We start from the raw sequence: 12280 nt of genomic DNA on the forward strand, positions 1-12280 counted from the left end.
ACACTTGTTTATACTATTATATAAATATATAAATATAATGCAAGATCAGATATGATAGAAATAAAATACAAGATCAGATATAATATGAATAAAATACAAGATTAGGTTTATTATAAATACAATACAAGATCAGATATAATATAAATACAATACAAGATCAGATATAATATAAATAAAATACAAGATCAGCTATTAATAATGATACAATGACATATTGAACATGTCAAATCTCTTCCAAACAACTATGTCCCTCTGTTTCAACGGATTTGACGTTGTTTGCTGTCAATGGCAGTAGTAGTTGAAAGTTGATTTTTAAGCTTCAAATTCCACTTTTATCGTTTCTGGTGACTTCTAAATGAAGTGTGCCTTTTGAAGCATTTTAGTCCTCTCCTTTTCAAACCCTGTGGCAATAATACTATATATTATAGTACTATACTATATGCTTGGATTGAAAGTGTCATGACGCGGCGGAGGTTGGACTCTCTACCGCCCCCCATGCGTCCATCTGTTCATTGAGTCGGCGCCAGCCCAGGCGGATCTTTAGCCGGGCATCCATCGCTAGCAGGCAGCTGACCAGGCCACAACGGCCGCTGGCCGCTTCCAGTCATGGCGTTAGTGACTCTGCAGCGGTCCCCGACCCCCAGCGCCGCGTCCACCGCCAGCACCGCGACCACCACTGCGGGCGAGGTTTGTTTCCTCCAAGGGGGTGGCCGTTGGATGAATTAAATCCAATATATGTCGTGGTGTTTATAGGCAAATGCTAATTCGGGGGAAACGAAAAGGCTCCATTTTGCTTGAATTTACTGCCGTTTTTTTTTTTGCTTTTTGGCGTCATGTGGTTAGCGAAGCCATGTTTCCATTGCATCTGTTTTAAAGGATGTTTTGTTTTTTAATAAAGTTGAGCTTGCGATGCACTTATTGGCAATGGAGCTAACGTTAGCTAGTTCATGACGTGACAGGATAGCTGTGAAAATGTCTCTTTAATTTGATTAAACAATCTGCTCGGCACACTAGTATTATCACAGAGAAAATCACGCAACTGTCCTCTAAGCTACCGTTTGCTCACTGTTAGACATTTTTGATGTTAAGCCAAATGGTCGTGTTTTATTTGATGCCTTGCCTTGTCATATTACTGTTTAAATCGTAACATGGCTTTGGGACAGTAAGCAGGCAACTGTCATAGATCAGATGAATTTCTCCCCCTGATCGTGGCTTTATTATGTCGATTTGGGGCTTACTTGGTTGCCTTGCATGTATGTTTGGTTGAAAATGACAGTAACTTTCAATTTAGATTTTTAAGAGTTGATACCCCTCGTCTTCATGATCAGATGGGGGCGCTGTCAACTAAGTTTAGCAACGACCTAATATGTACTGTGCCATCTGTACTCCCTTGTATTTTATATTTTAGTTTGGATTTGGCACGAAAATCAGCATCTGTCACTATGAGAGACTTTATAAAATACAGACAAACTGATCAACATTTTATTGTCATTTCTCAATTTTCTATTCTTCTACTGTGATTCTTAGTGTGGATCACTCCTACTTATATCAGCCTGGTCTATTTAAAATTATTATGAATATTTGTGCCTTTACATTTTGTCCCATCTTGAATCAATACAAAGTGGTTGCTGCAATATTTTTTCACAAATAACCTAGTACGTATTGAATACACATTCTTTAGCTGTTACCCAATATTTACCTATTCTTATATTATTTCATTTTGATAATATAATATAATTTAAGAATGCATCTATAAGTGGGTGGCTCAACCCAAAGATGTCCGTTGACATGGAACAGTTAAAGCTGCTGCAGCTATGATGTCATCGACTCGATGAGGAGTGGGTGCAGTGTTTGAGTACTACTGCAGGAAAAGAGAGCGTAAACAGTAATGTCACATATGTTAATGTCCTTTAAACCTGATTCACAATACAAGAGCACATGAAAGAAAGTGAAACGCATTATCGTTGCATAATAATGATCAAAAATGATCATTCCCATCTGCATATACCTTCACCATTTGGTACATAATGTGCAGTTCACGCTTGTATGGGTCTTGCCATGACTGTGTGTATTTCTTGGGCTCAGATTAGAATGAGCACTAAACATGTGCATGTTATATTTAGATTATTTTTTTTAATTATTATTATTACCAACTGAGCATTTGAGGATATATTGAAAATTCATCAGTCATGATTAAGTACTCCCATAATAAGGCGTGGATGATGATATACTAGCATTGATTTCAGATTTCTTGATGCATCTGGATGCAAAGTAGCATGATACAGGAGATCCATTAACATGACATTTCAATTTTCAGGACTGAAGATGAATTTTTTTTTGTCTAATTTAATGTATTTTATTTCAGGATTTGGGGAGCGAAGATGAACGGCGGATAAATCAAAGGTAAAGGTTCTTTCACATTTCTTAATTTTTGAATTTTTCAGCATTTAAAATATTTTATGCATATAGTGTTTAAGTATGGTTCAAAGCAGGGCATACAGCAATCTATACATAAGGCAAGTCATGTCTCGCCTAAAGATTGTTCACATTTTTTACATATTTATTGTTCTGCTGACACATACTTCAACTAAGCACCAGTGTATATCAAAGCTAAAGTACTATTTGTAAGTTGTAAGCAAATATAACATTGTATTTCATGTTTTATATCAGCATAGAACTTGCTGACCCAAAGCAGCAGCAGCAGCACACTATATATGTAAAATAACCTACCAAAATTGATAATTACTTTTCTATCCTGTAAATATTTTGGTTGACATTTTTGTTTGGGTCTTTTGTGCTTTTATTCTATTGTCAAGTATTGACTGTGCACTGTTTGCCACAATCAAAATTGGAAGATACAAAACAGCAAGACAAGATTCTGTATGCGGACATTTATTTACACCGGCAAAACAAGTTTAAAGAAAATGATTGCCATGTACTGTGCCAATTTTAACAGGAGCACAAAAAACAAAAATTTTCACCTGCTGGATGAGAAAGTACATCTCAACACAAGGACGTCTGTCTTCAGTAAGAGAAGGCTTATGAATGGCTTTTGTCACTTTGTGGCTGCGTAGACAAATTAGACAAGCAGGATTGTGATAGTTTTCTGGCGGCGGGGAGACACGACAGCATGTTCATGCTGTCTGAGGCACACACACACACAGACGCTCAAAGGGAGGGGGCACCAGAAGGAGTGGAATCTTGAAGCGAACCAAGCAGAGTGGATGATTCTAGGCTGTCTGACAGTCGCTTTCAGTCTATCACTCAGCAGAGCAATAGGGTCAAGGCTCAGTACCGATGCAGTTTCATGGCTCATTTTTTCTTGAAGGCTAGTAAAAAAGAAAGTATTGATTCATCAGGATGCATCTGTTTAAAGAAGCCATCCAGGAGGCTGTAATGAAGCTACCTTTTTTGGTGGAAGCTGCTATGTTGACCCGTAGTGAGATGGAGCGTGTGTGAGTCAACTTTACTATTCTTTAGCATGGGAACTAAGATCACTGTTTTATGGGCAAATTTTTATTCTAGTGTTAATTTCCAGTATTCTTTAAACATTGGCGCACACACATGAAAATAAATAGTTCATCAATTATTGAAATAACATGAAATTGTCACTGTTTTAATTTTTGCATTTACTTCAGACTACAAAGATTTCTTTGAAACTTTTTTGACATGGAAAAACGTACATTTTAAAAGCTATATTCCCCAGGGCTTCATGTTTCATCAGAAAATTTGAAATAAAAGCAAATCAAGTTTACATAGGCAGTATGAGAGGATGACACGCTGGAGTTTTTCTTTGACATTTGATGCAGTTGTTATTGTTTTGTTGTTGTTGTTGTTGTTTTGGGAGGAGCTAATTCTATCCTAATCTCGGTCTTTTGAACTCTATCTTAATTTTGCCATTGAAATGAGCAGCTGGAATGTGCCCACCGTACTGAGCAGGAAGCATCTGTTTGTCTCCTTTTCTATTGCTTCAGCCTCATATTTATCCATTATTACCCCAGGCCCCCTGACACTTGTAAATCTCACTCATTCAACAAACTAAAACTAAATCCATCACAGTGGGACAAAAGCTCTCGTTTGAAAAGTGTCCAAGTCCCAACCCACACGCTTTGTTTCGCGGAACTTTTTTTTCTCTCCCTCTGTTGCATAGGGCGGAGTCAATGTATTGTGAGGCTCACAAAAGAAAATGCATTGTTCTTTTAAAATGGGCTGTTTGGTGCTGGTCTGCTCTTCTGGATGGCACTAGTATGCACAACTTATTTGTGTCTAAATAGTAACCTATAAAGTGTGTGTTGTAATAAAAATGGTTATTCTGATCTTTTTATTGTTATTAGTTACAATTAGCAAATTAGGAACTCAGACTAGTTAAAGTAATGCTCTAGTCAATGGGTTAATTAGTTGTTATCCAAGGTTTTTATTAATCTTTTGTTATTTTCAGTTACCACATAATGCCCCAATATTTTTGTGCAATGTTATTGCACTACGCAATTAGATAATTTGATTATATTTTTGCTAAATTAATTGCCTTGCATTTCCTCAGCACAACTCTAAATTTTCCAATACTCAGTCTTTCCCACATGATTTTTGAATAATAACTCTTTTTGACATGATTTAGTGTACCTTTTCATTTGTGTCAAGGGAAAATATTTTCCTTTTAGCTTTTCTTAATGAACTAAATTGTAGTGTGTACCTGTCATTCAAGAGTTTTGAACTTTCCTAATGATGTCATGGCTTGCCTGCAGAGGAGGGTGGCTAAGATTCCCTGCCAAGCCCAACAATGAATGTACTCACAGTCATTTTTCTCTAGAGAATTGGAATGAGTTCTGCCTGGAGGAATCACTTTTTTTAATTAGCTGATGTCAATCATTAGCCAAACCTGAATCTTATGGGATATGATCTGTAGCATCTACTGATTTACCTGTTTTTTTGTTTTCTAGCCTCAGTGAGAGCTTCTTCATGGTGAAAGGTGCCGCGCTCTTTCTACAACAAGGAAGCTCTCAGCAAGGCCAAAAAGTGCACCCCCACCACAAACATGCAGGTGAGAACCACAACAAACATCAACCACTAGTTCTGAATATTAGCCCATTTCTCTACATAAATGGTCTAGTCGTCGTTTTTTTCAGGCTTGATTTTTCTCTGGTCCATTGAAGATATCAACTCTATCTTACCCCAGCACTCACTTCACTACTGTTGATATTTTTCCATACATTTTCAATTACAACATTCAATATTTTGTTGACACTATTCTCTAATACCCTAATACATTAGCAATATTTTTTTAATCAGAATTTTGTGACAACTTAAGGTTAGAAATTGTCCTAGTTTGCAGTGTACGTAACCAGTTGAGTACTTTCCGTTTTCTCTTCAAAGTTGTAATTAAAACCTGTCAGGCTGACACCTATACCGGTTGTCGCTTCTCCTGTTGTTGACGTATTTAAACCTTTGTTTCCCATCAACAGTTGTGTCACATTAAGGTTGACCCTACTTACCCTGTTTCCCCATCCATTTTAACTTAAGCAACATAAAGAGGAATTCAATTGAATCACTGATACAATTTTTTTCCACACTTTTTTCTTCTACAGGGGACTTACCTCAACATCTACAGGTGATGATTAACATTCTGCGCTCGGAGGACCGGATCAAACTGGTGAGGGGAAAAATAAAATGTGCAGCTGCAAAGTATTTACTGCACATATTATATTATGTTTTTTTTCACGTCACAACTTTATTCTAAAATTGAATCAATAATTCTTGATATCAAAGCACCCTCTTGATCACTAATTTTGCATGGTGTTCCTTCATTTTCCGGTCCGCTTATTCTCACAATGGTTGCAGGGGGTGTCGGACCCTATCCCTGTACACATAGTACGTTGCAGTGGCTTGCCTGGCCTAGTCAACCCTGTAGAATGCTATGTATTATTTGCCAAAAATAGTCTAGTTGTTGTGTGTAATTATTAGTTATGTGAACAGGTTTTAACAGTATGCTTTTGAGAGTATGACAAGATGTTTCCATGGTGTCTGTGTTAATATGATGCCTTGAAGCACTATCCATTACCAGCATAAAGAGATGAAACTGACAATTTTCTGTACAGAGATTGCATGTAATTTGGTGTGGCAGCACCACAAATACTTATGGCAGTCAGCACGTTCTTGTTGAACCTAGATATGTATCATGCCATTGAAATGAATGTGCATTGTATGCTTCTGCGTAGGCCGTGCGGCTGGAGAGTGCGTGGTTAGATCGTGTGCGATATATGGTGGTTGTGTACACTAGCGGACGGCAAGACACGGAAGAAAACATCCTACTGGGAATCGACTTTACCAACAAAGACTGGTGAGAAGGCAGTTAGAATGGGTTCTTATGAATAAAACCCATTTTGATGTTTTTGTGCATGGCCAGGATTTTTACTTTTGAGTTTATTTTTCACTGCTGTGCCCACTCACATTTCTCTTTGCGTAACATTTGCCCTTTTGACAACATATAACTTTGTTTTCATATTTCTACCAGCAAAAGCTGTTCGATTGGCATGGTGTTGCCACTGTGGAGTGACAGTAAAATCCATCTAGATGGAGATGGGTGAGTGCCATAGTAATATTTTGCTATTTTGATCGAAACTGCAAAAGTGGTGACCATCTGTTTTGTTTCCACCCCCCAGAGGATTTACTGTCAACACGGCAGGGCGGACTCATGTCTTCAAACCTGTATCAGTGCAGGCTATGTGGTGAGTAATCGTATACAGCAGTCCTCTTTCAGCACATAGCACAACCTATAATATATGACTGTGCGGAAGTACACAATCTCTATCAGAAAGGTTTTTTTAATTTATTTATTTTTATTAGCGACTGCATTGGTATGCCATCTGCTGGAAATGAATGTTTTGCACACTACTTAAGTTGGGAGTCTAGTATGACATTTGATGGTTGACTGTTATGGTTGAGACCATTCTGATTGGCTTCCATGATCTTAACCTAAAATCTAGGTCAGCTCTCCAGGTGCTCCACAAGGCTTGCGAGGTGTCCCGTAGGCACAACTATTTCCCCGGGGGTATGGCTCTCACTTGGATGGGTTACTACGAAAGCTGCATTGCTTCAGAGCAGAGTTGCATCAATGAGTGGAACACCATGAAAGACTTGGAATCCACACGTCCAGACTCGCCTACTATGTTTGTCGACAAGTCAGTCATCAAAAATTACGTAAAAATCTGAACGTGACTTAAACTGATTCTAAGCCTCATTGTTGAAAGTATCATTTTTGCCATAGTGTATTCTTTATATGTATAACACAAACATTCATCTTTTGACAGGCCTTCAGAACGAGAGAGAACAGAGTGCCTTATTAGAGCCAAACTCCGAAGTATCATGACATGCCAAGATCTCGAGAATGTCACGTGCAAACAGGTGAATGTGACTCAGTTATGACTATAGTCTTAGGCATTTTTATTCATTATTAATTTGACAACGAGTGTGTTCCCATTCTACTATTTGCCACTTTACTGGTGTACCAACTAGTAACCTATTACCCTAAATAAGAGATTATTTTATTTAAAAATGCACAATTCTTTGATAAAAGGTTGAGGATTTTTTTTCGCATGGTTAATTCACTTTGATCGCAAGCTATAACATTGTTCTATCTTATGATGCTAGAGAACATTGAGACTGCGTTCGATGATATATGATGGTATTTCTTTGATTAGATCCGCACAGAGTTGGAGCAGCACATGAGCTGCAACCTCAAGGAATTCAAAGAGTTCATCGACAATGAAATGCTGTTGATTTTGGGCCAGATGGACAAAGCTACACTCATATTTGACCACGTCTACCTGGTAAAACAGCTTATATTGTCTCGCCAATCTGTCTGAAAAGAATAAGAATAATATACTATGTCTCACCGATATATTTGTTCTTTCTTTGCAGGGCTCTGAATGGAATGCTTCAAATTTGGAAGAACTGCAAGAGACCGGGTGATTTATTTCATTCTGTAAACAAAATATATTGAGTGTCATCCGAGCAAATGACTGACCTCTATCCATCCTTCCTTCCTCAGAGTGCGATATATCCTCAATGTAACTCGAGAGATCGACAACTTTTTTCCCGGCACATTCAGTTATCACAATGTCCGTGTTTATGACGAAGAGGCCACTGACCTGCTGGCACACTGGAATGATACGTACAACTTTATTGTTAAAGCAAAGTGAGTACTCATGGGAAATATTTTTGCTCATACCATTTAGGTATTCAATTCCTCAAATGATTTAGGTCTGTTCTTAAGTTGCCAATCAGCAAATACTAACAAAAAGTTAACATTTGTTTCTTGTCTGAAAGTCGGAATGCAACAGGTGGCTTCCATTTTGGTGCTCTTTTTTTCAATGCAATAGAATGGAGGACTTGAATCACCTTTTTGATGTTAGAAATTGTGCCATCTTGCTCTTTGCAAAAATACTGAAATGCTAAAATGTTGGATGGACAATGTTGTATGTGGTCAAAATACATTCACCTATGAATATTATATCGCATCTTCTATACATTCTCAAAAGTGACCCATTTGAATCGCTATTTTCTCTAAGTACTGAATGATGATTTGTCAAAAGTCAAAATGGCTAACGACTGCATTTTCCCCCCTCAGAAAAAACTTCGCCAAGTGTCTTGTTCACTGTAAGATGGGCGTCAGCCGATCTGCCTCCACAGTCATCGCGTACGCCATGAAAGAATACGGCTGGTCACTAGAGAAGGCATACAACTTTGTTAAGGAAAAGAGGAGCATCACACGACCTAACCCAAGTTTCATGAGACAGCTGGCAGAGTACGAGGGCATTCTTGATGCGAGGTACACTACATTGTTTTAAATGTCTACATTATATTCTCATTTCACTGGCCATAGTGGGTTTTTACTCTCCTCAGTAAAGCGTGGCCAACCAAACCAATTTTTTTCAACATGTGTATATTTAAACTTAATTTCTACTATATGCAGCAAACAGCGTCACAACAAGCTGTGGCACCCGGACACAGACTGCGAGATGGCCGAGGGCCACCAGGTGTTGACCCAATGCTGCGGTGAGGAAGAGGGCGACCACCTGACCCCAGAGCCCGTGATGTCTCTCTGCTGTGAAGACGCCCTGCCCGGTAAAGGTGCAGCGTGCCCCTCCCCTTGCCGAAAAGTAGCTCTGGAAATCGACCCCGCCTACAACAACTACTATTTTCGGAGGCTTTCCGACTCGGCATTGGACAGTGAGCCCTCCACACCTGTACGTGGTCCCCCTCTTCTCGGCATGGAGAAAGTCTTCATTGAAATCGAGGATGTGGAGCGAGACGCCCTGCTGGACGATGAGGCATTTGATGGGCGAGACGGTCTGGGGATTCCCCATTTCGGGTCTACAGCAGAGGGCACCGCAGCCCAGACCTGCAATCGTGGGCCAGAGCCACTGGAGGAGCTGCGTCTGCGGCTAGAGTTTAGCACCGTAGAGGAAGAGGATGAAGAAGATGTGCAAAAGGAGGAAGCGGACATGGAGGTTCTCATGCAGCCGGATGAAGGTGGGGGTGGGGACGGCGGTGGAGGAACAGGGGAAACGCAAGATGTAGAGGTGGAAGCCGATGTCGACAGCAATGGCATGGACCTGGCAACCCTAAATGAAAATTCCAATAACAACAACCGTTTTACCTCTCATCAGAACTTCAATGTGAGTTTTTGTTTACAAATCCGAAATGGAGGCTTTGTATCGTAAGACCTTCCACATTTCCCCACCAACAATGTGTAACATTCTCCACTTCTCTCTTTATAGGGAAAGGCCACCCCTCTTGCAGCTGACATATCTTTATGTTCTTGGAGGGACATTTCTCCCACATCTGTTTCAGATCCTTGCCTTAAGTCCAGTCCTCGTCAAGTCGCAAGTGCTCCATTACAGCAATCCCAGACCTCTTGTAAAAACCTTGTGTGTTCAACGGTGTCTCTTTCCGACTGTGCCAAGAGTGCTTCCTTTGCTTCTCCCACGCTGCCCGACACACCGCAGCAAACCAGAGAATCTCCTCTCGCTGTCAGGTTGCCAGACTGTGACAATCTGTCGCCCGTGAACATGGAGTGTGAGAATAGGTTTTCCGTAGGCTCTTCAGAAGTTCTCCCTGAGCTGATGTCAATGGATATGCTTGAAGATACACCGGCCAAGGATAACTCGGTCGAGACGCAGAGGTCGGGAGTGGTTCGCCGTCACGCAGAGAGACTGGAGAGACTTTGGGGTTTGCCCCAAGAGGGCCTGCATTCTCTGAAGCCTTTGCACGCTTGTCAAATGTCAAACAAGGAAGAGTTTCCAGGCTTCCCTAGAGACCTACTCAAATCATCTACGCCGTGCCAAGTAAGGTTACAGCCACTGGTTGTTCCACTCACCAACGAAGCCTTGTTGGGGGTGGTGGGGTCGGGGATGCTCACTCCCACCAACGCACTGACGCGCAGCTCCAGCACCGACAGCCTGCGCAGCGTGAGAGGAAAGCCCGGCCTGGTTCGTCAGAGGGCGCAAGAAATTGAGACGCGGATGCGTTTGGCGGGCCTCACCGTCTCGTCCAGGCTCAAACGCTCCAATTCCCTGGCTAAATTGGATAGTCTCAATCTCTCCTCCGAGGACCTGTGCTCTGCCTGTTCTTCAGATGCGGGAACACTTCTCCTTCTCTCCCTTTCTCCCGAGCCAGGGCCAAGCTTGGAGTGGGAGTCCCCTTGCATCCCCGCTCAATCTCGCCCCTGCAAGGACTTGCACACTCCAGAGAAAGCTCTAGCAGGGGAGCCCATAAGCTGACGCACACAGGTGTACTCCTGCGCCCCCTCACCTCACACCACGTAGTGTTGCGGAGGTTTGTACAGATTGTGGAATGGAAGAATATCTACAGAGCATTCACATATTTGCCACATTTTTTTGTCAAACGGCTTTGACGGTGTAAGTCACATTGCTGTATCTGACGACAAGAGAAGCCATCAGTTCAACTCTGACTCGGTTGGGATAAACAAGTGCCTTGTGTTTTACACCACAGCGGCACAAAGTTTCAGGCAGAAGGAAAAGAGGTTCACTGCAACCTTTTAATTGACAGTGCGTAGTAGCTGGTAAATACTAACAAATCTGTATTTTTAGTTGACCAGTCCAGTACAAAAGTATGAAGAAATGAACTTCTTTTCCTGTCAGAAAGAGTTGTTGTAAAAGTGTTAATAATTGCAAAGTTGTTTAATACACTGTTCTTTGTTTTAGATGCCATAGGCCTTCATGTTGAATTCATGGAGAGCTGTTTCTTGCTGAAGTTGAGATAGTGACGAAATCAATGTGTGACAAAGTGTGAACTTGAATGAGAGAATCGAGACGAAAAGTGGAGAGAGAAAGCTCGGCTTTTTACTGTCTTCAACAAACATCAGAATTATTTCTGGCTGTCTGTTGTTTCTTTGCACTGTTTTCTTTTTTTTAAATGTTATTTTATATAATGGTACACATGCTATCTTCCAAAATAACTATGTCATTCCCCTCACCAGTCATCATCCATTTTGTGATCTTTGGGAAAGCAGTGAGTTGTCATGCTGTGTGGCTTCAGATCTGTCTAATGCAAAACAATATTTCATATCTTTTTTTTTCTTTTCCTGCCATAGTTCTATGAACTTTTTTTTAAATTCTTGCCAACCTAAAAGTCATTATTTTTTAAATGTGAAAAACCAAAGCTCTATGGCTGTCTCATCAAATTGAAGCTGTACAGTATAATCATGTCAATCATGTATTTAAATGCTGTCACACCATTTTGCACATTTGGGAGAAATGGGAAAAAAACTTGAGGGAGTTGTAGGGCTTATTGCTGTTATAATTTTATGCTCATATCCGTTTTGTTTTTTTAAAACCATGATCACACTAGGTTACATCATTTTTGGTGACCATGTTTTTTTTTAACCCATATGCAGTAACTTTTGTACTGTACATTGCTGTAGTTTGAATGCATATTGCACTTTTTATGTTAAATAATGTACTGTATGTGTTAATTATGAAAATAAACACGTTTTTCATAACATAAGGTAGACGTCTGCTTATTTTGATTATGAATAGCATTGGTAATGGGATTACTGTGATTATTATTATTTTTTTTAAACTGAACATTCTGCCTACGGGAAGTCGGAAGAAGGCAATTAAGAAAGGCTTATTTCACAAGACGCTTGCTGCAGATGTGCATTTTAACGCCTTGGAAGCAAATGTCTGGCCAGTGACTTGACTTTGATGCTGTACGTGTGTGTTACATCATGACGTGTAAGCGATGTCATCTGTGTGTTTTG

At 40.3% G+C, this 12280-nt stretch overlaps 1 protein-coding gene across 1 annotated transcript; it reads left to right on the forward strand.

Annotated features, from left to right (window-relative positions):
- Positions 1-483: 483 nt before the first annotated feature.
- Positions 484-12024, forward strand: LOC144215811 (protein phosphatase Slingshot homolog 1-like). Its single transcript, XM_077744970.1, has 15 exons — positions 484-687; positions 2366-2403; positions 4938-5038; positions 5583-5647; positions 6213-6334; positions 6509-6577; positions 6657-6722; positions 6981-7175; positions 7305-7398; positions 7695-7823; positions 7915-7961; positions 8045-8191; positions 8624-8824; positions 8969-9674; positions 9777-12024. The coding sequence occupies exons 1-15, from the start codon at positions 607-609 to the stop codon at positions 10776-10778; spliced, it is 3063 nt and encodes a 1020-aa protein (XP_077601096.1). The 5' UTR covers positions 484-606; the 3' UTR covers positions 10779-12024.
- Positions 12025-12280: the final 256 nt, after the last annotated feature.

This window comes from Stigmatopora nigra, chromosome 22 (assembly GCF_051989575.1).
Source record: "Stigmatopora nigra isolate UIUO_SnigA chromosome 22, RoL_Snig_1.1, whole genome shotgun sequence".
Lineage (NCBI taxonomy): Eukaryota > Metazoa > Chordata > Actinopteri > Syngnathiformes > Syngnathidae > Stigmatopora > Stigmatopora nigra.

Bases quoted from the DNA above. Each gene is read 5' to 3' on its own strand.
- LOC144215811 (XM_077744970.1), top strand. From the start codon at position 607: ATGGCGTTAGTGACTCTGCAGCGGTCCCCGACCCCCAGCGCCGCGTCC. The intron at 688-2,365 runs GTTTGTTTCCTC...ATTTTATTTCAG, and splicing joins CGACCACCACTGCGGGCGAG to GATTTGGGGAGCGAAGATGA. The intron at 5,039-5,582 runs GTGAGAACCACA...TTTCTTCTACAG, and splicing joins CCCCCACCACAAACATGCAG to GGGACTTACCTCAACATCTA.